At 46.7% G+C, this 27,898-nt stretch overlaps 1 protein-coding gene across 1 annotated transcript; it reads left to right on the top strand.

Moving 5' to 3' along the window:
- The first annotated feature begins 246 nt into the window (after positions 1–246).
- Positions 247–25,996, top strand: atp2c1 (ATPase secretory pathway Ca2+ transporting 1). The gene is made up of 27 exons (XM_061081389.1): positions 247–309; positions 7,449–7,553; positions 8,513–8,629; positions 9,380–9,469; positions 9,786–9,821; positions 9,985–10,046; positions 10,732–10,840; positions 11,971–12,126; positions 12,403–12,471; positions 13,504–13,579; positions 13,663–13,729; positions 14,626–14,750; positions 14,948–15,045; positions 16,349–16,444; positions 16,550–16,639; positions 19,530–19,634; positions 19,773–19,929; positions 20,017–20,187; positions 20,457–20,554; positions 20,824–20,874; positions 20,948–21,114; positions 22,008–22,076; positions 22,808–22,924; positions 23,059–23,206; positions 23,310–23,405; positions 23,490–23,631; positions 24,439–25,996. The coding sequence occupies exons 1-27, from the start codon at positions 286–288 to the stop codon at positions 24,558–24,560; spliced, it is 2,763 nt and encodes a 920-aa protein (XP_060937372.1). The 5' UTR covers positions 247–285; the 3' UTR covers positions 24,561–25,996.
- Positions 25,997–27,898: the final 1,902 nt, after the last annotated feature.

Here is a 27,898-nt window from a genome sequence, read left to right on the forward strand (position 1 = left end):
AATAAGTTCATACCTAAAAAAAATAAAAATAAAAATGAAGAGGTAATGTTTCGGAATTTAGAAAACCCTTCACTAAATATTGAATTATAGAGCGGAAGCTGGTCCAGAACAGAAGGTTGAGACATTTATAAAGATTTTCTGAATTTCCAGAGGATTGAAAATAATTATAACGTGATAATAAAATGTGGTTTCCGGCCTCGCCCTGGGTGAGGCTTTAATGTGAAGGCTGTCCGGAAGTGGCGTGTTTCGTGTTGTGACGCGCTGGTCGCTGGGACTTCACGGAAGATGCTGGAGGACCGGGAGCCGCTGGTGAGTTCTGAGATTCACGACTTTCACCGCAAACATCCGCTGGTTCGATCCCGAGCCGGGCCGAGTGTCCCCGGGCCGCCGCGGGGACTCACCGGGGGACAGGCCGGGGACAGGCCGGGGACAGGCCGGCACCGAGCGGGTGGTTGGGTTCAGTCTGGCCGCGAGTGGAGCTCTGTGAGCGGCTGGTAGCTCGCTGCTGTCCCCGGAGCCACCGGGGGTTCGAACCCGCGCCGCTCCGGTGTCCCCGGTGTCCCCGCTGCGAGGGCCCCCGGGGGCTGGGGGACAGCTTCACCGGGGACTGGGGTCGCTTCCCCGGGGGACACGGCCGGTCTCCGCCGCTCGCCGTCGTTGTGTTGGTCGCTAGCGGGGCTAGCATCAAGCTAACCGAGGCTAACGTGCGTGTGCGTGTGAGAGGTGATGGTGGAAGTTCCCACTGTGACACTGGGATTATTAAAGAGTCAGATTCAAGAAACTGGGATTATTAAAGCTTCAGATTCAGGAAACTGGGATTATTAAAGCTTCAGATTCAGGACACTGGGATTATTAAAGCTTCAGATTCAGGAAACTGGGATTATTAAAGCTTCAGATTCAGGAAACTGGGATTATTAAAGCTTCAGGAAACTGGGATTATTAAAGCTTCAGATTCAGGACACTGGGATTATTAAAGCTTCAGATTCAGGAAACTGGGATTATTTAAGATTCAGATTCAAGAAACTGGGATTATTAAAGCATCAGATTGAGGAAACTGGGATTATTAAAGCATCAGATTCAGGAAACTGGGATTATTAAAGCTTCAGATTCAGGAAACTGGGATTATTTAAGATTCAGATTCAAGAAACTGGGATTATTAAAGCTTCAGATTCAGCTGAAACGATCTTTCGTTAGAAACTGAATATAAAATAATCCCAGTGACGTTTTCACTGGTTTCTTCCAAACTCTACAAGCTGCTGTTTTCTTTACACTAGCATGAGCCCTTTATACTTTATATTTACATACTTTATATTTACATACTTATTATTTACATACTTATTATTTACATACTTTTTATTTAAATACTGGACTAACTAAACGTATATGACACTTCGCCACTAGATGTCACGATATTCAACGTAGTAAACCTTTAAACCGTTTGAGAATTTGAATCATTTCCTTGTTTTGTTGGACTCACACAGACGCAGATTATTACAAAACGCAAAGTTTTTTACTTTAAAAACGAGTTATGAATTTTAATAACAGATTTGTCTGAGTTAAGGTAACAAACTGTTGATAACGATGAACAACGTGATGGCTCCCGCATGTGAAGCCAAAGGGTCTCATGGCCCCCTGGTGGCTGGCTGCAGTACAGGTCATAAGCCCCGCCTCCTCCATGTTAGCAGACGGGACAGCAGATGTTTTAACCTGATTTCTTCACTCATGTGATTGTGTGTTGAAGTGGAGATGTGTGTGTTGCTGATTGTCTACACACACACACATGTGAGCTGTGGTGACTGGTGATGGTTTCATCCCTCAGTGAAGTCTGAAGGGTTCAGTGTCCAGCTGGTGGTCGTGTCCACTGTAGTTTATGGACACGTAGTTTGTCCTGGCGAGCGGGACACAAAGACACAAAGACACAAAGACACAAGGACACCTCTAAGCAGCTTATCCTGAATAATAAGACAATAACCAGGATGTGAAGCGGCGTTCGGGATATAAATCCCATTATAACAAAACACGGTTTAATCCTGAGGCTGAGTGCTGGGCGGAGCCTGGTGTGTTTGCTCATGTTGTCTACCCGCTGAAGACCGGGGGGGGGGGGGGTTCAGTGGCTCTCCATCCATCCATCCATCCCTCCATCCATCCATCCCTCCCTTCTCGTGATATCCTATGTGGAGACACTCGTCCTCAGTTCCTCAGCCTCTTCACACTCTGCTGCTTCCTTCCATTAAACTCTGCTGGCGGCTGTAGAGTTCCCTCCTCTACAAACTGAATGTCTTCAGTCTGAAGCTGGAACAGAACAGGACATTTGACCATGTCTCTGTTGGACTTTGAGACATAATCGACAGATGAATCAAAAATACAAAGAAGGACATCACCTGATGAGCTCAGCCCAACAGTCTCCTTATGAAGCCACATTTAAATTCACTACACAGAGTTTTATTTGGATCTGCACCAAATCTCACACACTCCTGAATCCAGGCTCCTCTGAACCTGTCATCGTTCTTCACCAAGATCCATCAATTATTCTCTGAAACATCATGGAAAATGTTCTAACAATCGTTTTTGGAGAGAAATTCAAATCTTTCTTGAGCAGCAGCCCCTCCTCCAGCTGGAGATCTGTCCTGTGGTCTGGATCGTTTTCAAGTGTTTGTCTAACAACACCAGAGAGGAACTGTTGAGGTACTTTTATACGTTAATAAGTAAGTAAAATGAGCTTTCCACAGTCTCCTGCTGCTCTACAGGCTCCGCCCCTGCTGCTCTACAGGCTCCGCCCCTCGCCTGGATGTTCCCACACGAGTCGGACCCATAACAATCTCCTGCTTCACAGAACAAACACTAACTACAGGAGATGCCAGGACACTATCTCACAGAGTTCATGTCTGGAAACAGCTTCTCTTGTGTACAGTGGATCAAGCTCTGTTTGCACAAGGTGGAAATTAATTTTTAATGAAGAGAGAGTTTTATTTGTATTGAGTGGATGAACCAGTGTTTGAGAGCCTGGAGCCTTGTGTGATGTTTCTACATTCTCACTCCATCGTTCTTCATATTTTAAAAACTAATTCCGGCCTCTGTTTCCTGGACATTTTCCAGAGTTTGTTGAATTACTTCTGCTGCTTCTCAAACCAGATTTTTCATATTTCTTTCTGTTTTCGCTAACACTCAAGTTAAGGAGACAATTCAAGGAGACAATTTTAATTTGTGAATATTTATGGTATGAAGCTGCTCCAGTTTGAAGACACTGACGCTAAAAATAAGAAGTTCTGTGTCCACAGTGGACAGATCCTGGTCCCACTCTGTAGGAATTAATTGAGTCTTGTCTGTGAAGTCGTCTTGTTTGGCTTTGACCTACTTTGCCTCAGACTGGTTGTTCTCTGTGTCATTAAATCAGACGAGCTCAGTAGTGAACATCGACCCCGAGGCCGATCTTCACGTCTCGGCTGCAGACACACGAGGCGTTTGAGTCCCTCGGCTGTGACCTTGAAACCAGTGGCTCCGTGGGGGGGGGTAATGAACCCAGCGGTTAGTGAGGCGTGTTGATAACGACCAGTCGAACAGAGGCCGAGCAGCATCTTGACATTAAACCTGATTCTGAATCAGTGTGAAACTGAAGCTGTAGCAGATTATCAGTCATTTGATATTTAAAGAGCACAAACTTCAGCCTGTGCTCTGATTGGCCTTAACCAGGCTGCAGCGGCAATAACTTACATTATTAGTTAAGCTGCTCATTACTTTGCATTTAGTCTCTTAAGGTATTTTTAGTCGAGACAATCGTGTATATGGATTACAGATCAGAACAATCTATAGAAAGAAACACACTGTTAAAGACCTAGAAGATAAGTAAAGTTTATTTACATTTAAAAACAATGTGTACACTTATGTCACTGCACAGACAGAAACCAGAAAATCGATTCTGTGATTCACCGAAGCTCAAACAGTTTGTTCTTCCTGTTGCTACATTCCTCTGCATCAGGATGTGCTGTGTGTGATTCTCTGGAGCTCAAACCTGTTTCACCAGCTGTCGGTGACACGTGATGTCAGACGTGTGGTCATTGGTTCCTGCTGTCAGGATGAAGCTGGGCTGAACGCTGCCACAAACATCACTCGTGCTACAGAAAGAACAATGAAGGGATTGACCGCTGTAGCACCAGTGTGTTGTGAGTTATGTGTGTGTGTCTGTGGACTTGTATATTGTGTGGTTTGGGTATGTGCTTGTGTGTGAGGTGAATAGACAACACAGTGCTCCCCTCGGTATGTGTGGTTCGTCTTGCGAGTTAAAACCACGCACCTGTCCGGCTGCGATTCCATGCATGAAATTCCAAATCCCACAGTTCCTCTTGCTCGCCCTCTCTCTCTCTCTCTCTCTCTCTCTCTCCTCGGTGCAGCCGGACTGATCCCGAGGGGTCGGAGGGTTAGGAGGGTCCCGGCAGGGGTCCGGCTCTCGGCCCGTGAGTTTGACCTGGAACTAATTTGAGCTGCTGGGAAACGAGGATGATGATGATGATGATGATGATGATGATGATGCTGGTTGTAATGAGGGCAGGATGAAGGCTGTACAGACAGGACTGTGGAACAGGTCCATCATCCTGTTGGTTTGTTTAGAGTTTGAATGTCAGGATGATGTAAGGAAATGACCCTCAGGCTCATAACGCTGATTCTAAAGTTGTTCTGGTAGTTTCCATTGGGTCACAGACACAAGGTGGAACGTTTTAATCAGATCCATTGACAACAGTCAGCCTGTGACTGCAGTTTCCCTCCCGTCCTGAAGAGGGCAGACCAGGGTCTTGGATCATCAGGTGGATCTTCTGATAAGCTCCAGTCACTAATCAGGGACAATCCCCTCAGCTGCTGAAGGCCTCACGGTCCGTTCTGTCCACGGCTGAACTTCTGAGGACGGGTCTGTCTGCGTCTGGTCAGTGGGACTGTCCAATGTGATGTGTGAGCAGAGGAGAACCTGGACATGTTGCTAAGTGCTGGAGTCGACCTGGTTGATTCTAACTAACCGGTCAAGGTGTCTGTGGTGGACCTGAGGACATCAGGTTGTGTGTGGTGGATCTGAGGAGGTCACCGTGTGTTGGATCTGAAGACGTCCTGATCAGAGGTGATTATAACGTCCACTAAAACAGACATTCTTCCAGAAAAGAGTCATAAGAAAACTCACCATTGTAGGAGTCGGGGAATAATGTAATCCGCAGATCTTCTAGTTTGTGCGTTTATTTTGACAAACAATTCAACCACAGAGACTTCCGGGCGCCACCAAAACATCTGCTTTTAACCACCCCCAGTGCACTTGTTACCTTGGTAACCCCACAGCTCCTTACCGGGTGTGTAAGTGTGCAAACCACGTTAGTGTAAACAGTCTTTGGTGAATTGTGTATTATCACCTACACCTTCATCACATATCTGCCAATATGTTTGTGTTTCCCCTGAAATCCATCTTGGTCGTCGTTGTTAACGCTGATGCACGGAGCAGGTTGTATATTTATGTATATTTATGACTTGAACATATTGCTACTGGCACCAGGTCCTAAAAGCCGTTTCTAACCTGTGGAGCTGAGGAGCTGCAGCAGCTGTTTGGTTGTGTGGTTGTGTGGTTGTGTGGTTGTGTGGTTGTGTGGTTGTGTGGTGGTTTGTGCATCTTCTCCTTAGTCCGGACTGTTTTCAGTCTCTAATGAACAATGACCTGAGTTTGTTCTTGAGGCTGAAGTGAAGAATGAGGTTTATCCTCCTGAACCAGTTTCCTGCTCCGGTTCTGCTGCAGTTTGCTGTTTTGACTTTACTGTGAAACTGATCTGTGATGTTCGGTGGACGAGCTCCGTGTCTCAGGTGTGAAAACCAACACCTGCAGTCAAGTTGTGTTTCTGAGAAACCCGGTGAATAGAAGACGTGGAGGAACAGGTTTCATTTTTTTTTTTCTTCTTCAAACTGAGGCTGAGAAAATATTGTCGGTAGATGAGAAATAGCTGAAATTCATTCCCCCGCTGGGTCTGCCGGCCGGGTCGTCTCCAACTGCTGAGCAGACAAAGTGAACCGTGGTGCTGAGGACGTCCCTGTGGTCACATGACTCCTCCTCCTCCTCCTCCTCTACTCTGTAAAACCCAGTCCTCTGCACTCTGTGAAGAGATGAACTCTGAGGTTCTGAGAGCGCTGGAACGTCTGCTTCACATTCACACAGTCGCACCAAGTCCCACCTGGAGCCCGAAGGCCCGCCTCCAGACAGAAACTGATGTTTACCTGAAAGGCTCTGGAGGTTCTAGACTGTCTGAGGCTGCTGCTCGTGACCTGTTCTGGATCCTTTCCTGAAGCCTCCTAGTAAAATGGATGAAGGAGCAGAATTTAGTGAAGTCAGGAAACTGTCAGAAAATCCACATTGTTTTTACTATACCTGGATCAACAGCCAATTACAAACAAACTTGTTAATGTACATTCAGATTATCGGCTTACGAAACGATGAATCAACACACACGCACACACACACACACACACACAGACACACACACACACTGAGAAAAGCTGCTGAAGTAAAGTGAATGTAAACAGTTTTTAAATAGATCGTCTCCATGACCTGAACAATGAGCTGACAGAGTCAAGTCTTGTCTTCACGGTGAGTGGAGGTGTAAGTAGGTTTCCTTCTCTTTCTAAACCCTTCGGGTCCTTGTTCTTATTTTGACGGAGCTGAACTCGTCATCCTCTTGTTTCCTGCAGTCTTTGAACGCTGCTTCCTCCTCCTCTGGACCGTCTGCAGACTCCCTCCCTGCAGACGGTCGGTCCCACCCGGCTGCCACAGTGGTGTCCTCCTCAGACCTGAGGACTGGTGCTGTGGGTTGCTGTGTAGTTGTGGGTGAAGAGAGAGTGGAGGAGGCAGTCTCCATTCTGCTGGGCAAGATCTGGTCCTGAGCCCCGAGCTGAGCCACCTCCTCACGTCTGCCCCCTGGTGTCCCAGGTGAGCCGCTGCAGGACAGAGTTGACCTGTAGGAATCCTGGTGTGGATCCAGAGGCTGGAGAAGTGTCTGAGGACCGGCCTCTCCATCAGAGCCACTGGTCTGACGTCATGAAGGCTGTTGAAAGCAGTTTTCTTTGTAACAGGCACGAACCTAAATGACTGATCTCCACATGTCTGTGTGTACAGGGGATGAGTTGTTTATCTGTCTGTGGTTCTGTGAGACCAGCACAGTGTGAAGCCTGTAGATCAGCAGATCTCTGGTGGAACAAAACAACAGCAAGTTCCTCAAAAGTCTGAGTTTAAAATCCTGGACAGAATAAGAACGGTTGGGCCCCGGGCAGCAGAGGCTGAGGACGAGTGGGAGACGCTGGTCAGCTGACGGAGCTCAGATGATTCCCAGACTCACCGGCTCCTCTGATCTGCCCCGAGGATAAATCTCCTGGAGCTCTGAGCTTGTTTCCTCCTGTCGGGTTTAATCCAGTTATTTCTCTGTGTGTTGCAGCTTTCCGAGAGACAACCCTCCAGTGAAGATGAGACCATGGTCCCGGTACTAACATCCAAAAAAGCCAGCGAACTCCCTGTGAACGAAGTCGTGTGTGTCCTGCAGGTACGATGTCCTCAGGAGACGCAGCACAACACAAACTATTCTCAAGTGAACACACAATTCATTCACATTCGATAAAGACACAAGGACAACACACAGTCTCACTCGCACACGTCCTCTACGTTCACTCGGCTCAGGTTTCTGTCCAGTCGCTCTCACAGGAATTATAAATATGTGTTATACCTTTTTGTTTTAAAACACAGTTATTGAGCCTCAGCGCCCCCTGCAGCCTCATGTGGGGATAGAGGTTGGTCTCTGTGTCTGAAGTGGTTTTCATGTGAAGAAAAAACAAAGTGAATCAATGTGTTGATCCGACTGAGTCGTCCCACTGAAGTGAAACACAGCTGAACGCTGGATATTACCCATGATCCTCTGCTTCCTGAGCCTGAAGAGCTGCTGCTGTAACAAGCTCTGTTCAGAATCCTTCATGTTTCACAGTTTCCTGCTGAATATTGGAGATAAACTCTGGTTGTTAATAACTTCAGAGTGTTTCTAGCTGATCTCAGTTCAGCTTCACTCTTCAGCTGCAGCTGGTTGAGACAGGTTGTGACTCTCAGAAAGGAAACTTCCTCTTGTTCTCACTCACACATCAGACTCACTCTCACCAAGCTGCTGCTTTCAGGTAGAAAAGTGACATTGAATTGACATAAAGACGTCACACACACAGGTGAACACTACATTGCACTGAGGCCCCGCCCCTTCGTCCAGATGAGCATTGTAGCTCCGTATCCACAACACATCCACATACACATACACAGGTCATGTTGTGTAAACAGGAAGTAGATTGATAAAATATTAGAAACGGCGACGGGGAAAGAGCAGTGATTTATTTTCTTGGAGCGATGATGAGGTGGAACTGTTGCTGTTGGAAACACATGATCTCTATTATCCATGTTGTATTCTCCACCAGTAAATGATCTGTATGGACACAAATATGAACAACTTCTTCCAAATCCATCCAGGCCGACCTGCAGTCGGGTCTGACCCAGGAGGAGGTGAACCGCAGGAGGGCGTACCATGGCTGGAACGAGTTCGACATCGGTGAAGAGGAGCCACTATGGAAGAAGTATATCTTACAGGTAGGGGAGCTATCAGGTGTAGACCCAGAGGTTCTTCTTCAGATCTTCAGTCCACTCTGGTTCAGCAGTATGAACAACCTGCATGTGCTTGTTTTACCACTGAGAGGTTCAGAGTGTTTGACAACTCAAATTCAACATTGTATCTCAGCAGCTGATAGACTTGTGGCCTCCACTGTTTATAACCAGTTTGTGTGTTGACTCCATCACCATATAAACTGAGGCGTGTGTGTGTGTGTGTCCCTCCCTTATCTCCATGAAAACCAACCAACTGTATTTATCTGCTGCCTGATCATGTGTGGAGGCTCGTCACGTTGTCAGGAGAACACAGCGACACACACACCATCGTATAAACAATGGTTATGATGTTGTCACTTCATGCATTTCTAAATGTTATATTAACGAGTGAATTACATGTTTGTGTCGTGCAGCAGTAACCGATCGTCCCACATACACTTACATAACAATCAGATCTGATCTGAATGCAGACACAACAGGAGTCGACATTCATGAGACAAGGAATCATTGTTCGAACAAAGACGAGTGAATTACAGAACAAACAGACTTATTGGAAGCTGGAGGTGAAGGTTGAGTCAGGGAGCTCCGCCCCTTTGATTCGTCCGTGCATCACAGAAAACACAAGGATCCGGAGGGTCAAATGAACCTGAACTTCATCTGACCTTCACCCTGAAAGTGGTCTCACTGTGGAGCCGGACCCTCGCAGCATCCTAACCTCTCCCTGTCTGTCTGCAGTTCAAAGATCCTCTCATCCTGCTGCTGCTGGCGTCGGCCGTCATCAGCGTTCTCATGCACCAGTTTGACGACGCCATCAGCATCACTGTGGTGAGTCGCTCCTTCATGTCTGTCTTTATTTCAGTTTGCAGACCTGCAGTTGTGTGCACATGAGCATTAGTTGGGATTTCCTGCAGGTTGTAAAGTCTTAAACAGAACAAACAACTTACTTCTCTTAGTCCCAACTTGCTGTGAAGCTACGAAATCCAAATGCAAAGTCAACGTAGTTACAGACGTGAGAAGGAAACAGTAATAATTCATGTTCCAGGTGGAATCCTTCACTTAGGAATGATTCTTATCTGAGTTTTTACACGTTGATACTGTACACAGGTGTCAGATCATTCATCCAGCTGTGTTTTATTTACAGGCCATCATCATAGTCGTGACAGTTGCCTTTGTCCAGGTGAGTCTGCTGCATCCTGGTTTCAGCCTCTCTCTGTAAACCTTATTGTAAAAGTGTCATAACTGTTAAGATGGATAAGGAAGGTTTACAGTGTGTGTCTGTATATTATCTTCATGTATATATTCGTGAACTTGTGCTGCATCATGTTGTTCTTTGTGTGAAGGAGTATCGCTCGGAGAAATCTCTAGAGGAGCTCGGGAAGCTGGTTCCTCCAGGATGTCACTGGTGAGTCTATATTAAAACTTGGTGTTAATATAATGAAATGATGACAGAGCAGGGTTAAAGCTCATCACTGTTGTCATGGTTACGTCTGGACGAGTTTTCAGACTCTAAATCAGAGACTTCAGCAAACACTGCTGAACTCGTTCTACTTTGAAAACTTGTGTTAGGGTACAGCTACACACTGGTACACACACTGTTACACACTGCTACACACTGGTACACACTGTTACACACTGCTACACACTAGTACACACTGTTACACAAGCATCTATTCTGTAAACTTTCCTCATTCATAGTATTTCCTGTAACTAAGCAACACGCTGCAATGTAACTGTTACTAGAGTTACTGAGTCTGAACTCGTTTAATGTGAATTTGCTGATATCTAAATCTCTCTCTCTGTCTCTCTCTCTCTCTGTCTCTCTGTCTCTCTCTCTGTCTCTGTCTCTCTCTCTCTCTGTCTCTCTGTCTCTCTCTGTCTCTCTCTGTCTCTCTGTCTCTCTCTCTCTCTCTCTCTGTCTCTGTCTCTGTCTCTCTCTCTGTCTCTGTCTCTGTCTCTGTCTCTGTCTCTGTCTCTGTCTCTGTCTCTGTCTCTGTCTCTGTCTCTGTCTCTCTCTCTATCTCTCTCTCTATCTCTGTCTCTCTCTCTCTCTGTCTCTCTCTCTCTCTCCCTCTCTCTCTCCCCCTCAGTATCAGAGATGGGAACCTGGAGCACCTGCTGGCCAGAGAGCTGGTTCCTGGAGACACTGTTTGTCTGTCGGTGGGAGAGAGGGTCCCAGCAGACCTCCGGCTCTTTGAGGTACACACTCACACCAACACACACACACACACACTCACACTAACACACACGGGCACAGGATGGACTGAGGGCACATGTAGTGATGATGAGACCACGGTGTTTGTAGTCCGGGGAATCGAGTAATAACTGTGTGTGAGCGACTGAGTGCAGCTTGTGTTCACTGCATCCCGCCCAAGTATTTGTTAGGACTTGTTCCGCTGGTTTTCTGTTTTATGACCATCAGTTAAACAGTGCATCCTGTTCATATCACACACCCAGTCACCTGGAGGTTTCCCAGTACAGCCCCAGTATCGTTCTTTATTTCCTGGAAACGGTCTCAGTTACTTAGTCAAACACAAAGAGAAGATTTGTCCCCTGATCCGTTTGTACAGTTAATTATTCCACTGAATTATAAGTATTCAGTATTTGTTCACTGCTGCATCATCACCAATTTCAGAAATGTGCTTTTTAAACTCTGAAGCTTGACTCGTGACATGATTTCTCAGTAGGTTTTAGTTCTGTCCAGAGAACCTGTGAAGAGATTGTAGAATCAGAAGAGGTCTCACACCAACTGAAGCAGGGTCAATTAAAATGTGAGGAAGCCGGTTGTTTCAAACCAGATTCCTGTAGATGTGATCCTCTGTGTGATTTGTTCAGGTAAGTGTGAACGCAGGGATTTCACTCGGGTGTGAACTGGAACCAGGTGCGAGTCTGGTCTCAGACCAACGTGATCCCGCCTCCATCTGACCCAACTACCTGCTGTTCTTCACAAGTCTGAGCCAAACGCTTCCTGTAGCCACGTGTGCTTTGCATTGTGCATTGTGCATTATTTTCATTAAGTCATATGATTATAGGAAGAACCTCTTCCTGTCAGTTAAAGACATCAGCTGTTAAACCCTCCTCTGACTGTCGGCTCACACTGAAAACATGACTGCATTTCATTTTCCTACATGGCGTTGATGTTTTACTTCTGTCCTCTCTTTATTTCCCTGGAGACCAATGAAGTTTGATCTCAACCTTAAAACCCGTCATTAGATCAGAGGACATCTTGGATTTTTGAAAGGATTTAGAAATGGAAGCTTTCTTACAAAGCAAAACCAGTGTGAGTGAGATGTGTTTATCAGTGTCTCCTCTGTGTTTGTCCTCTGCAGGCGACCGACCTGTCTGTGGACGAGTCCAGTCTGACGGGCGAGACCAGCCCCTGCTCCAAGTCCACCTCCCACCAGCTGGCCACCGCCAACGGAGACATCGCCTCCCGCAACAACGTCGCCTTCATGGGGACGCTGGTGCGATGTGGCAAAGCCAAGGTATACACACACACACACACACACACACACACACACACACACACACACACACACACACACACACACACACACACACACGCTCCTCTGAAGGTAGAAGCATTTGTTGATCTGAAGTCTAGAACACAAAGCTGCTGAATGTTGATAAGAAGTTAAACCAACATACACACACTGTAATCCCCAGTTATTACATTAGAAAACCATCCAGCAGATTCAGAGACTCAAACGATGTTCATGTGTGTGATCTTTGTTCAAAGCTGTCTAACTCCTCCTCCTCAGGGCATCGTCATAGGAACCGGAGAGAGCTCCGAGTTTGGGGAAGTTTTCAAGATGATGCAAGCAGAAGAGGTAACGTTTCCCTTCTCAGTGTCAACAAGATGCTTCTCTTCTAATGTCTGCTGCACACTGAGCTGCTCTCAGACTCCTGACGGGTTCCTCACGTGTTCCTCACATGTTCCTCACATGTTCCTCACGTGTTCCTCACATGTTCTTCACATGTTCCTCACGTGTTCCTCACATGTTCTTCACATGTTCCTCAGGTGTTCTCACATGTTCTTCACATGTTCCTCACATGTCCCCGACATGTTCCTCACGTGTTCCTGACATGTTCCTCACGTGTTCCGGACATGTTCTGCAGGTTCTGTGTGTGAGTCAGTGTCTCTGGACATGTTCTGGATCTTCTCCTGCAGGCTCCTAGTAAAATGTGTGTAATGTCCTCGTGAGTTCATGTGAGGAACCAGCAGGACAATGTGTGGAAGCTTCCCAGAGAGCGAGTGGACGAGGTTTCTAACACGTGACGTGAAACTGGAAGAACACAAACATCTCAGGAAGAAGAAGAGGAGCCGGACACGGAGAAGACGAAGACGTCCACTTGGAAACACGAGGAGATTCCAGATCTTCTGGTGATGAGGTCGACGCCGTGTGGAGGAGCTGGAGACAACAACACTGATCTGTCCACAGCAGAGTTGATACGTCATGTCCCGCCTCCTGCTGCTCTACAGGCTCCGCCCCTGCTGCTCTACAGACTCCGCCCCTCGCCTGATGTTCCCACATGTTCCTGTATCCAGGATATTTTATCCTCATTTCTGTAGAAGTGTCTCTGATCTTTATTCACAGAATAAGTTTAAATTCAAATGAATTGAATATAGAGGTGGACGTTCAAATGAATAGATCTGAGTTTAAAACATGAAAACCGTGAATTGAAGAACGTGACACTTCTACACCGAGGCTTGATTCATAAATCAATCTTCCATTTTTAAGGTTGAGAATAACGCTCAGTCTGTGATGATGAATGTTTCTTTCTTGGTTTTAATTTGTTACAGTTTAAATGTCCGTCCATGAAAACGTGATGTGACCCTCCGTCTGTTTCCTGTTCTTCAGGCTCCTAAAACTCCGCTGCAGAAGAGCATGGACCTGCTGGGGAAGCAGCTCTCGCTTTACTCCTTTGGCATCATAGGTTGGTTTTCACTGGTCAGTCTTCAGCGGCTGCGTGTCACGTGTCCACGTTGTGTCTGACCTGCTGGCTGCTGTGTTGTTTAGGGGTCATCATGCTGGTGGGCTGGCTGCAGGGGAAGAGGATCCTCGACATGTTCACCATCGGCGTCAGGTACGTGTCTTTTCTACACTTTGGACTCGTGACCGCTGCCTCCCATGAACCCTGTGCTCACTCAGAAATCAATAACAAGATGCAATATGCACATGAACAGCAGGGGCAGTAGAGAGACAGAACTTTGAGGACAAGCTGAAAGATTAAATGTGAAACTGATGGTTCAGCTCTGACTTCATGTTTCTGTTTGTGAGTTTAGAAACCGATTGAACTGAGTCTGAAGTTTTGTTCTGTTATCAGAATGTAAATCACATTATCACTAACTGACCTTTGTCTGGTCTGATCATCATCATCATTATTATGCAGAGTTACAGGTTCCAGCCTCTAATGGGAAGATAAAGTTTTAGGAAATGTTCCTTCTGTTTCAGAGAGTGAGACGTTCACATTATAAATACTAATGATAATTAACTTTAACTAAGCATTTTTTTACTAATACACATAACAATTTCCTCCTGAAAATAATCTTTATTTGTAAATCAATTTTCAAACTCAAGTTGTAAAGTTCTTCAAACAGCACAGCAAAATAAGAATTCAAATAATATAATTTTAATGAATCATTGGATTAGAATATGACAAGAGTATGAAATGATAAATTATGATAAATGTATTTTTTAAAATAAATAAGACAAATGTAGTCAAATATTTTATGAAACTGTTCTAAAGATGCAAACTTCTCACCGAGGATCTTGAACAATGATGTCCCGGATGTAGATAATATGGATCTTTAGATCAGATACTGAGTGAACGGGTTGAAACAGGAGCTCGTGACTCGATGTTCAGTCTGTGGACGATTGTTTAGTCAAATTAAAACATGTTAAATGTTCTCAGGTTAAAACCTGGAAGTAAAGAAGCCGAGTCATCTCAGTGACGAGCTGCTTGTGGATTGTGTCCCTCAGTCTGGCGGTAGCGGCCATCCCAGAGGGTCTGCCCATCGTGGTCACGGTGACGCTGGCGCTCGGCGTGATGCGCATGGTGAAGAAAAGGGCCATCATCAAGAAGCTGCCCATCGTAGAGACTCTGGGTACGGAAGAGTTCATCATCCACAACATCACACACTGACTCAGTTTGGACCCAAAGCTGAAATACAGATTAAAGTCATTAACCACATTTCTCTAACCGGACTGATCATCACCCTCCAGACCTCTGTGGTACCGACTGATGTGATTCCACACAGATTTCAGGTGTTTGTCTGACGAGCACCTTGTCCTCCTCCATCAGGCTGCTGCAACGTGATCTGCTCCGACAAGACGGGAACTCTGACCAAGAACGAGATGACCGTCACTCAGCTGTACACGTCCGACGGGCTCCACGCCGAGGTGGGAACCTGTCCGTCACCTCACTGCTGCTGACACCGGTCACAGGAAGCAGTCCAGTTTAGATCCAGTTTAGATCCAGTTTAGATCCAGTTTAGATCCAGTTTAGATCCAGTTTAGATCCAGTTTAGATCCAGTTTAGATCCAGTTTAGATCCAGTTTAGATCCAGTTTAGATCCAGTTTAGATCCAGTTTAGATCCAGTTTAGATCCAGTTTAGAACCAGTTTAGATCCAGTTTAGATCCAGTTTAGATCCAGTTTAGATCCAGTTTAGATCCAGTTTAGAACCAGTTTAGATCCAGTTTAGAACCAGTTTAGATCCAGTTTAGAACCAGTTTAGATCCAGTTTAGATCCAGTTTAGATCCAGCTTAGATCCAGTTTAGATCCAGTTTAGATCCAGTTTAGATCCAGTTTAGATCCAGTTTAGATCCAGTTTAGATCCAGTTTAGATCCAGTTTAGAACCAGTTTAGATCCAGTTTAGATCCAGTTTAGAACCAGTTTAGATCCAGTTTAGATCCAGTTCAGATCCAGTTCAGATCCAGTTCAGATCCAGTTTAGATCCAGTTTAGATCCAGTTTAGAACCAGTTTAGATCCAGTTTAGATCCAGTTCAGATCCAGCTTAGATCCAGTTTAGATCCAGTTTAGATCCAGTTTAGATCCAGTTTAGATCCAGTTTAGATCCAGTTTAGATCCAGTTTAGAACCAGTTTAGATCCAGTTCAGATCCAGTTCAGATCCAGTTTAGATCAGTTTAGAACCAGTGTAGATCCAGTGTAGATCCAGTTTAGATCCAGTTTAGATCCAGTTTAGATCCAGTTTAGATCCAGTTTAGATCTGCAGCTGATTGAGAGGTTGTGGTTGAGAAGAGGTTTGAAACCGGAGCTTGAAGTGTGACGTGCAGAACTTGAAGAGACATTGAGTCTGAACATTAAAGTTAAAGGGGACGTAGTATTTCTTCTATATGTTCACTTGGGTATCTGGCATGTCTCCCAACCCCAAAACTCTGGAAAAACTCAAACCACATCTGGAGGAGGGCTGTTTTAAATGATCCCTGTGGTGTTTTGACCAAAATATGTAACAGACATTTCATTAATACCCCAAGGAACCATATCAACTTGTGGTAAATGGGCATAATGTCTCCTTTAAAACCTTTTAGTTTGTCTGCAGTGGTCTGAAGATCCAAAGCTGCTGGACTGTTTTCAGATGTTCGGTCTGGTCGTCCTTTCACTGACGATCAGACCAAACATTTCTTAATCATAAAAGTTATGTCCGGTTCAGTTTTTACCGGTAACACTGTCTTGCAGGTGACGGGCGTCGGCTACAACAGAGACGGAGAAGTGATTGTGGACGGAGAGATCATCCACGGCTTCTCCTGCCCGTCCATCAGTAAGATCGTGGAGGTGAGTTCACTGAAGGGGAAACATCTGCAGAAGACATTTAGTTACTAAGAGATCCAGCTGTTGCAGTAGATGAGAGATTCAATGTGAACGTGTTTGTGTCGTCAGGTCGGCTGCGTGTGCAACGACTCTGTGATCAGGAATCACAACCTGCTGGGCCGGCCCACTGAGGGAGCGCTCATCGCCCTCGCCATGAAGGTAAGGACCAACCTGCAGGTGTCTCTGGAGCTCTCTCCTCTAGAACCTCTCGTCTTCTCCCTGTTTGTCGGCTCTTCTTCATCCTGAGATAAGTTTGGACCTTCTGAGCTCCCGTCCACGGTTACATGTCTGCTGGGACAGAGCCACACATCTGGGCAGCACACAACCGAAAAGAGTCTTTGTGTGTTCTTGGTCCCCAGCTGTTGTGTGTCTGACCCAGCTGTTGTGTGTCTGACCCAGCTGTTGTGTCTGATCCAGCTGTTGTGTGTCTGATCCAGCTGTTGTGTGTCTGATCCAGCTGTTGTGTCTGATCCAGCTGTTGTGTGTCTGATCCAGCTGTTGTCTCTGATCCAGCTGTTGTCTCTGATCCAGCTGTTGTGTGTCTGATCCAGCTGTTGTGTGTCTGATCCAGCTGTTGTGTGTCTGACCCAGCTGTTGTGTGTCTGATCCAGCTGTTGTGTGTCTGACCCAGCTGTTGTGTCTGATCCAGCTGTTGTGTGTCTGACCCAGCTGTTGTCTGTCTGATCCAGCTGTTGTGTGTCTGATCCAGCTGTTGTGTGTCTGACCCAGCTGTTGTGTGTCTGATCCAGCTGTTGTGTGTCTGACCCAGCTGTTGTGTCTCTGACCCAGCTGTTGTGTCTCTGATCCAGCTGTTGTGTTTCTGATCCAGCTGTTGTGTGTCTGATCCAGCTGTTGTGTGTCTGACCCAGCTGTTGTGTGTCTGATCCAGCTGTTGTGTGTCTGACCCAGCTGTTGTGTGTCTGACCCAGCTGTTGTGTCTCTGACCCAGCTGTTGTGTCTCTGATCCAGCTGTTGTGTCTCTGATCCAGCTGTTGTGTGTCTGATCCAGCTGTTGTGTGTCTGATCCATGTGTTGTGTGTCTGATCCATGTGTTGTGTGTCTGATCCATGTGTTGTGTGTCTGATCCAGCTGTTGTGTGTCTGATCCAGCTGTTGTCTCTGATCCAGCTGTTGTCTCTGATCCAGCTGTTGTGTGTCTGATCCAGCTGTTGTGTGTCTGATCCAGCTGTTGTGTGTCTGACCCAGCTGTTGTGTGTCTGATCCAGCTGTTGTGTGTCTGATCCAGCTGTTGTGTGTCTGATCCAGCTGTTGTGTGTCTGATCCATGTGTTGTGTGTCTGATCCATGTGTTGTGTGTCTGATCCATGTGTTGTGTGTCTGATCCAGCTGTTGTGTGTCTGATCCAGCTGTTGTCTCTGATCCAGCTGTTGTCTCTGATCCAGCTGTTGTGTGTCCGATCCAGCTGTTGTGTGTCTGATCCAGCTGTTGTCTCTGATCCAGCTGTTGTCTCTGATCCAGCTGTTGTGTGTCCGATCCAGCTGTTGTGTGTCTGATCCAGCTGTTGTCTCTGATCCAGCTGTTGTGTGTCTGATCCAGCTGTTGTGTGTCCGATCCAGCTGTTGTGTGTCTGATCCAGCTGTTGTGTGTCTGATCCAGCTGTTGTGTGTCTGATCCAGCTGTTGTCTCTGATCCAGCTGTTGTGTGTCTGATCCAGCTGTTGTGTCTGATCCAGCTGTTGTGTCTGATCCAGCTCTTGTGTGTCTGATCCAGCTCTTGTGTGTCTGATCCAGCTGTTGTGTGTCTGATCCAGCTGTTGTGTGTCTGATCCAGCTGTTGTGTCTGATCCAGCTGTTGTGTCTGATCCAGCTGTTGTGTGTCTGATCCAGCTGTTGTGTGTCTGATCCAGCTGTTGTGTGTCTGACCCAGCTGTTGTGTCTCTGATCCAGCTGTTGTGTGTCTGACCCAGCTGTTGTGTGTCTGACCCAGCTGTTGTGTGTCTGATCCAGCTGTTGTGTGTCTGATTCAGCTGTTGTGTGTCTGATCCAGCTGTTGTGTGTCTGATCCAGCTGTTGTGTGTCTGATCCAGCTGTTGTGTGTCTGATCCAGCTGTTGTGTGTCTGATCCACCTGTTGTGTCTCTGATCCAGCTGTTGTGTGTCTGATCCAGCTGTTGTGTGTCTGATCCAGCTGTTGTCTGTCTGATCCAGCTGTTGTGTGTCTGATCCAGCTGTTGTGTGTCTGATCCAGTTGTTGTGTGTCTGATCCAGCTGTTGTGTGTCTGATCTAGCTGTTGTCTCTGATCCAGCTGTTGTCTGTCTGATCCAGCTGTTGTGTGTCTGATCCAGCTGTTGTGTGTCTGATCCAGCTGTTGTGTGTCTGATCCAGCTGTTGTGTGTCTGATCCACCTGTTGTGTCTCTGATCCAGCTGTTGTGTGTCTGATCCAGCTGTTGTGTGTCTGATCCAGCTGTTGTCTGTCTGATCCAGCTGTTGTGTGTCTGATCCAGCTGTTGTGTGTCTGATCCAGTTGTTGTGTGTCTGATCCAGCTGTTGTGTGTCTGATCTAGCTGTTGTCTCTGATCCAGCTGTTGTGTGTCTGATCCACCTGTTGTGTGTCTGATCCAGCTGTTGTGTCTGATCCAGCTGTTGTGTGTCTGATCCAGCTGTTGTGTGTCTGATCCAGCTGTTGTCTCTGATCCAGCTGTTGTGTGTCTGATCCACCTGTTGTGAGTGATCCAGCTGTTGTGTCTCTGATCCAGCTGTTGTGTGTCTGATTCAGCTGTTGTGTGTCTGATCCAGCTGTTGTGTGTCTGATCCGGCTGTTGTGCCTCTGATCCGGCTGTTGTGTGTCTGATCCAGCTGTTGTCTGTCCGACCCAGCTGTTGTGTGTCTGACCCAGCTGTTGTCTCTGACCCAGCTGTTGTGTGTCTGATCCAGCTGTTGTGTGTCTGATCCAGCTGTTGTGTGTCTGACCCAGCTGTTGTGTGTCTGACCCAGCTGTTGTGTGTCTGACCCAGCTGTTGTGTGTCTGACCCAGCTGTTGTGTGTCTGACCCAGCTGTTGTGTGTCTGACCCAGCTGTTGTGTCTTCCAGATGGGGCTGGAGAGCTTGCAGAAGGAGTTTGTGCGTCTGGAGGAACATCCCTTCACCTCGGAGCAGAAGTGGATGGCGGTCCGCTGTGTCCCCCTCAGCCAGCAGGTCTGTCTCCATCCTCCATCTATATCTACTGGAACCATTTATTGTTCTACATACTGATAATGAAGAGTTATGATCTGTAGTTAAATACAGAGAACATATGTATTTGATATGTTTCCTTCCTCCTCCCTCGGCCCTCAGGACCGGCCTGGAGTCTACTTCGTGAAGGGGGCGTACGAGCAGGTGATTCGGTTCTGCAGCTCCTACAGCAGCAGAGGAACCAGCCTTCCCCTCACCCACCAGCAGAGGGAGCTGTACCAGCAGCAGCTCAGCTACATGGGCTCGGCCAGCCTGCGAGGTGAGAAGAGTCCACAGCAGGACCTCAGCGCCCACACATGAACGCCATTTAACCCGGCTCATTCCGTCTCCCTCCTCCCTCCGGCAGTGCTGGCGTTTGCGTCCGGAGCAGAGATGGGGAACCTGACCTTCCTGGGTCTGGTGGGCATCATCGACCCTCCGAGGTCAGGGGTCAAAGAGGCCGTGGCCACGCTCATCAGCTCCGGTGTCGCCATCAAGATGATCACTGGAGACTCGCAGGAGACGGCCGTGTCCATAGGTCCGAGAGCGTGGAGTCACTCAAAGTGTTCCATCAGCAGAATGTGGAACAGAGGAAAAATATACAAAGACTAATTCTGAGTTTTTAATCATAATAATCGTCCTAATATCTCAATCTTAAACAAATCGTCTCCTCATTCATAAGAGACTTTGTAACAGCTAACAACTTTACACAACATTAACAACCTAAAGAGTCATTTTGGATTTTTAATAATCAATATTCGATGAACTCTTTATGATTTAAATTCTCTTTTCTCTGTTTGTCGGCAGCGAGTCGTCTCGGTCTTTTCTCTAAAGGTTCCCAGTGTCTGTCTGGAGAAGAAGTCGATCATCTGGACCTGCAGCAGCTTTCACACATCGTCCCCAGAGTGAGAAACCACACACAGACACAGACACACACACAGACACACACACTAACACACACACACACACACACACAAACACACACAGACTGTCAAAGTGACCGTGACCTCATGTTACTGTGAATGTGATCATATGTAATTCTAGTTATTTGTGTCCATCATTTGTGTGTGTGTGTGTGTGTGTGTGTGTGTGTGTGTGTGTGTGTGTGTGTGTGTGTGTGTGTGTGTGTGTGTGTGTGTGTGTGTGTGTGTGTCTGTGTGTGCTCTCTGCACAGATCGCTGTGTTTTATCGAGCGAGTCCGAGACACAAGCTGAAGATCGTCAAGGTGAGAACCAGGAACCACTCACTTCAGTTTTCATGTCTGTTTGAGACGAGTTTAAAACCCCGTCTCTCTGCAGTCGCTCCAGAACCTCGGCGCCGTGGTCGCCATGACGGGTGATGGCGTGAACGACGCCGTCGCTCTGAAGGCGGCCGACATCGGCATCGCGATGGGCAAGACGGGAACCGACGTGTGCAAGGAGGCGGCTGATATGATCCTGGTGGACGACGACTTCCAGACAATCATGTGAGTTCAACCAGGATGTTGGTGTCCGGACCTGACTCTGGACCTGACTCTGGTTCAGACTCTGGTCCAGACTCTGGACCTGACTCTGGACCTGACTCTGGTTCAGACTCTGGACCTGACTCTGGACCTGACTCTGGTTCAGACTCTGGTTCTGACTCTGGTTCAGACTCTGGACCTGACTCTGGTTCAGACTCTGAACCAGACTCTGGTCCAGACTCTGGTTCAGACTCTGGACCTGACTCTGGTTCAGACTCTGGTTCAGACTCTGGTTCAGACTCTGGACCTGACTCTGGTTCAGACTCTGGTCCAGACTCTGGACCTGACTCTGGTTCAGACTCTGGTCCAGACTCTGGTTCAGACTCTGGACCTGACTCTGGTCCAGACTCTGGTCCAGACTCTGGACCTGACTCTGGTTCAGACTCTGGACCTGACTCTGGTTCAGACTCTGGACCTGACTCTGGACCTGACTCTGGACCTGACTCTGGACCTGACTCTGGTTCAGACTCTGGTTCTGACTCTGGTTCAGACTCTGGACCTGACTCTGGTTCAGACTCTGGACCTGACTCTGGTTCAGACTCTGGTTCTGACTCTGGTTCAGACTCTGGACCTGACTCTGGTTCAGACTCTGGACCTGACTCTGGACCAGACTCTGGTTCAGACTCTGGACCTGACTCTGGTTCAGACTCTGGTTCAGACTCTGGTTCAGACTCTGGTTCGGTCTCTGGACCTGACTCTGGACCAGACTCTGGACCTGACTCTGGTTCAGACTCTGGTTCTGACTCTGGTCCAGACATCAGCTTTCATCAGCCAATCAACAGGATTTACTTTAATTAGCTTGAAAAGATCATTAATTTTAGTTTGAAATTCAAGTCAAATTTCTTGTTCCTTTCCAGGTCGGCCATCGAGGAAGGAAAAGGGATTTATAACAACATCAAGAACTTTGTCCGTTTTCAGCTGAGCACGTGAGTCAAGGTCGTCTCTGTTCTCCTCATGTTCTCCTCATGTTCTCCTCATGTTCTCCTCATGTTCTCCTCATGTTCTCCTCATGTTCTCCTCATGCTCTCCTCATGTTCTCCTCATGTTCTCCTCATGTTCTCCTCATGTTCTCCTCATGTTCTCCTCATGTTCTCCTCATGCTCTCCTCATGCTCTCCTCATGCTCTCCTCATGCTCTCCTCATGCTCTCCTCATGTTCTCCTCATGTTCTCCTCATGCTCTCCTCATGTTCTCCTCACGTTCTCCTCACGTTCTCCTCATGTTCTCCTCATGTTCTCCTCACGCTCTCCTCACGTTCTCCTCACGTTCTCCTCACGTTCTCCTCACGCTCTTCTCACATTCTCCTCATGTTCTCCTCATGCTCTCCTCACATTCTCCTCATGTTCTCCTCACGTTCTCCTCACGTTCTCCTCATGTTCTCATGTTCTCCTCATGCTCTCCTCATGTTCTCCTCATGTTCTCCTCATGTTCTCCTCACGTTCTCCTCATGTTCTCCTCACGTTCTCCTCACGTTCTCCTCACGTTCTCCTCACGTTCTCCTCATGTTCTCATGTTCTCCTCATGCTCTCCTCATGTTCTCCTCATGCTCTCCTCACGTTCTCATGTTCTTCTCATGTTCTCCTCACGTTCTCCTCACGTTCTCCTCATGTTGTCCTGACCTTGTTCTCTCTGATCTTCTGCCTGTCTCTCGTCTCCAGGAGCATTGCTGCGCTGACGCTCATCTCTCTGGCGACGCTGATGAACTTCCCCAACCCGCTGAACGCGATGCAGATCCTGTGGATCAACATCATCATGGACGGACCTCCTGCTCAGAGGTACAGGAGCATCATGGGAACTGTAGTGCAAAGACATGCAGTTTGTAGATGATTCTTTCTCAGGCTGATTGCAGGAAGTCCTGCATGTATTTTCCAGAGTTTATTTGTTACAAACTGTGGGCGTGTCTCTTCAGTTTGGGGGTGGAGCCTGTCGACCCGGAGGTGATCAGGAAACCTCCTCGTAACGTTAGAGACAGCATCATCACCCGAAGTCTGATCATCAAAGTCCTGGTGTCTGCGTTCGTCATCGTCTGTGGGACGCTGTTCGTCTTCTGGAGAGAGGTGACTACTTCTTCTTTTATCTTCTTCTTCTTCTTCTTTTATCTTCCTCTTTCTCTTCCTCTTCTTCTTGATTCAAATTCTAACTTTTCTCTTGGCTCTTCAGTTGCAGGACAACGTGATCACTCCTCGAGACACAACCATGACCTTCACCTGCTTCGTCTTCTTCGACATGTTCAACGCTCTGAGCTCACGCTCTCAGGTGAGACCTTGTCCCACGTGTCCTGCTCGGTGTGTGAGATGATTCCGGAGTGTGTGACGTGTGATGGTGTGTGGTGCTCCTCAGACTCGTATGGTCCATGAGATGGGTCTGTGCAGCAACAGGACCTTCTGCTACGCCGTGCTGGCGTCCATCATGGGGCAGCTGCTGGTCATCTACTTCCCTCCGCTGCAGAACGTCTTCCAGACCGAGAGCCTCAGCTTCTTTGGTAAGAGCTTCACCTTAAAGGAGCATTCCACCAAACAGCTTGTTAGCATGTTAGCATGTCACCACGTTAGCATGTTACAGTGTGACTCAGCAATCTGTTACAGTGTGACTCAGCAGTTTGTTAAGGCTCCTTTATGCTTCTCCGTCTTTTCTAAAACGGACAGATAGGACCGCCCTCTCGCTAGCGGGCTAGCCACCATGCTAACTGCGGTGGTAACAGTGCAAGAACCCGCCGTCACGACTTTAATTCCACTTCTATCATGACACTGTTTCTATAATACCGTCAGGTTAGAAGCTAACACTGGATAGTAGTAGTTAGTGTCGGGAGTCCCTGCTGACTGTGTGTGGAAGCTGGGGGGAGCTAGGTCCGGGTAGCTTCTAGCTACATGTAGCCTCAAGCAGATTCAAGCTGTGGAATCAGCAACACAGTTCGGAAACAAGACCGGGGAACCGCTGCGCTAAGAAACGATTACATCAGCATCTTGACCCGCTGGGTGTCACTTTATTTAGTTCTGTTAGTTGCCATGGTTCAGTGTGTGGGAGGAGCTAACATGTCAACAGAGACACGTGGACTTCTTCTTCCCAGAAATGGGGTAGGCTTCTCTGAGCTCGTCTTCCGTTGCGCCATCTATGGGTTTGGCGGTGAATTGTTTTCAAACGTACAGTGGTCGGAGAAGTAAAAATCAAAAATACTCTGGTCTCCGTGCAACCCTCTCCGAGAAACGGATACGTAGAAGCATAATGGAGCCTTAACAGTGTGACTCAGCAGTTTGTTACAGTTTGACTCAGCAGTTTGTGTATCTTGCAGACCTGCTGTTCCTGGTGAGTCTCACCTCGTCGGTGTGCGTCGTGTCGGAGGCCATTAAGATGCTGGAGAGGTGGAGGGGCGTTCAGAGGAGCCCCCCCACTGACTGTTTCCACGAGGTATGACAGCCCCCCCCTCCCGCCCCCCCTCACTGCAGTCGGGCCCAATGACTCTGATGTCTGGAGGAAGAAGACGAGGCGGGTTTTAGGACTTGGATCTTCCCGTGAGACCCTGGGACTCTGGTCTGAGACCGGAGGAGAGACACTGCCGGCGTCCTGACTCTGTGCTCAGCCTCGCTGTAGATCCCTGTCCAGGTCAAACGCCACGGGCCGCCGCCCACATCCTCCCACCGGGAACTGGCTCGTGATTTAGGACGTACGTTAGAAACCCCTCCGATGAATCAAACACTAAAGACGTGTGCAACTGTTTGTGTTCTGTCCTTTTTAAATTGATCATGTAGAAGGAGGCGTCGACCACGTCTGGACTGTGGCTGAGTTCACAACATGGTGGAGGTGTGACGGTGCAAAACCAGTTTGATGCTCACGCTTCGTGATCGAAGTTCTTAGTTCTGCTCTAAAGAGAAACGGTGAAGAACAGCTTGAACGTTTCTCACCTGAGAAAACTTAAGAAAGAAAATCAACTTGATTTTAATTTGTTTTTCTCTATAAAATTCAATATATTTGTGATTAAATCACGAACAACGTTGAAGTTTTGGGAACAAAAATATAATTACATTAAATTTATTATTAATGAACCTTTTGTGTCATTTTAACACATGAAATATTGATGTTTGCTTTATATCAACATTCAGATTCTGTCGTGACTGTAACTCACAGAACAAACGTGTTGAAGTCGTTTCGGGGAATAAAGCAGCGTTACACCACCACCTGCTTGTTTCTGCGATTCATAGAAAATATTTGTTTCATGCTTCCTCTTCCACTGGTTTATTTAAATGTAAAACTCTGCTGCTGTTTGAAGGTGGAAGAAGAAAAAGACTTTTAACCTGCTGAGTTTTCCGTGAACGTGACGTCGAGGCGAAGCCGCCGTCTCATCTTGTGCCTTAGAGAAGTCGTTCATCGTCTGTCTCCGTGGAAACGGACGCCCTTTACTCACAGATGGTGTCGCTGTTTAATCGTGATTCACTTTAAGATTCTCCCGAAGCTTTAAGCCACATTAATTGACTTTTCATTTTCATTTCTGGTTAAATTTTGATTTTTTTTTGTTCAGAATTTTCTTCCACCTTCGATCACTGTTGAGGAGTCGCAGTGCTTTCTGGGAAACGTGGTTTACTTTGCTGTCTCTGTTGAAAGTTTGATTTTAAAATTCTTGTATTTAATTTATTTCCAAAAGGCACATGTGGGCTGTAAAATCACTCTGCTGCTGTTTCCAGCATCAAATCCTCTTTTTTGTCGTATTGTTCACGACTCGGTGTCCTCATGAAATTAAAGACGATTTATCTGAAATAACAGCAGAGTCCATTTTTCTTTCAAGTTTTCACTTCATGTCAGTAAATTAATGATTATATGTTGGCAGAGATATTAAAGAGTTTTCTACAACGTGAGTCTTATTCTTGTAGCTTTTGTTCAGACTCGACTGATCAGTGCACAACAGGTTTGAAAACAAGTCAGATACAAAAGGAAAATCTGTAGAAAACCATAAAGAACAATAAAAACTCAAGGAAAGACTTTGTTATTAATGTGTAAAAAGTACTGGGAGCACTTTACGGGTCAGGCTGGTTCTGTGGGACTGGGAGCACTTTACGGGTCAGGCTGGTTCTGTTGGGCTCCAGCAGCTGACAGAGGTTCATCCTCTGAGGAGAATCTAGATCTTTCAGAAGCTCATCAGAGGATCTTGTGGGTCTCTGAAGACCTTGGTCCTCCTCTGAAGACCCCAGTCCTCCTCTGAAGACCCCGGTCCTCCTCAGAGACTCGAACCACACCAGCTCCACAGGTCCTCTAAGAACATGATGTTATGGTTCAAAGGAAGGGCTGGGTCAGTGGGTGGAGCTTCATACTGTTTGATCTCTTATCTGCTGTTGGGTCATGGTTTGTGTGCAGTAAGCAGGCCTCTCTTTCAGCCTAACTGTGTGGACAAAACCTGAAAGCACATTTTCTTTGTCTTGAGAAAGCCGCATGTGCTGGAGCGAACTCAATCTCCCAAGAAGCCACAGGTTCCATTGTTCTAAGACATTCAAGGAACTCAGTCTCCCAGGGGGCCACAGGCTCTTTCTGCTCTGGGCATCTTCACACATAGGTGCGAAGTGCTACCAGGATCAGATGCCAATTGGTCACTCTGGCCACATGACCAGGTGGTCATCAGCCCAATATAAGGAGAGGGCTCCCCCAAGTCTTTCTCTTTCCATCTACCACCACTGAGGACAGCAGGCTGCCGGCCTTTCCTCCTGCATCGGTGAGTGGAGAAACCGGATTCCTCCAGCTCAAATCTTCTCTACCCAACAACCGGAGGTCAGAGGTGCAGTCTTCCAACTCATCTTTTCAAGGAAACCTCCACGTATCTCAAGCTTCTTCCAATCTCCTTGCAGCGATTCGATATCCTGCAGGTAAGGAATTCAACAAGCGAGAGCATCACAGCTCAACAGAAGCAGAAGCAGAATCACACAAACCAGAGACTTCAAAGCCACAACGAACGGCGAACCGCACAGCAACTTTCTCCCTGTTCAAGGACTGGTAACATACTGGGCTTAATAATTATACTACGCTAAGCAAGACTGTTTATTTGATTCTGTGTGGTGTTTTTAAAGTTTGATATAGGTGGTGTTATTGTGGTTACAAGTAAAATGAAAGTTAAATGTTAGATACGCTCTTCACAGGATTTCTCTGACCCTTTCAGATATCTGTTTAACATCCACACAGAGACGCATATCTCCTCACCTCATTAGCTCAGACCCCCACTGCATGTCGTAAACCACTTCTGCAGAAGAAGGGGGGGTGCTATCTTAGAGACCATCTTAAAAGATCACAGGAAGATGTGACTCTCTTTGTTAACTACCAGAGAGACTCTCACACACACACACACACAAATCTTTGTTAGTTAGTATTTTGTTAGTAACTTGTGTTTTGATACTTTATATGTTGTGCAGTAGGAGTAGACTTGACGTTGGCTAATTATTAATAATCATGAAATATGATTATTAAAATAATAAAAAATTATTTATTTAAAATAATTAAAAATGATAAGGTTATTACTTATCGTAGAGGGGCACCACCCTGGTTACAGGGACCAACGAGTCAAACTATAAATATCAGTCTCATATGATACTTGTTAAATCAATAATCTCAATAGTTAATATTAATGATTATTTAATAAACAATGAAGGGTTTTCAGTTCGAGCACAGGCATCGTAATCCAGCTGTATTCACACACATATGTACAAATAATCACAGAATACTGATACTTTAATTACAAAAGCATTTATTAAAGAAAGGGGAAATACCGTTAATGT

Source organism: Limanda limanda, chromosome 11 (assembly GCF_963576545.1).
Source record: "Limanda limanda chromosome 11, fLimLim1.1, whole genome shotgun sequence".
Lineage (NCBI taxonomy): Eukaryota > Metazoa > Chordata > Actinopteri > Pleuronectiformes > Pleuronectidae > Limanda > Limanda limanda.

Excerpts from the sequence above, each read along its gene's own strand:
- atp2c1 (XM_061081389.1), top strand. The coding sequence starts at position 286 with ATGCTGGAGGACCGGGAGCCGCTG. Across the intron at positions 7,554-8,512 it reads AAGTCGTGTGTGTCCTGCAG|GCCGACCTGCAGTCGGGTCT; the intron begins GTACGATGTCCT and ends AAATCCATCCAG. Across the intron at positions 20,555-20,823 it reads TTTCACACATCGTCCCCAGA|ATCGCTGTGTTTTATCGAGC; the intron begins GTGAGAAACCAC and ends CTCTCTGCACAG.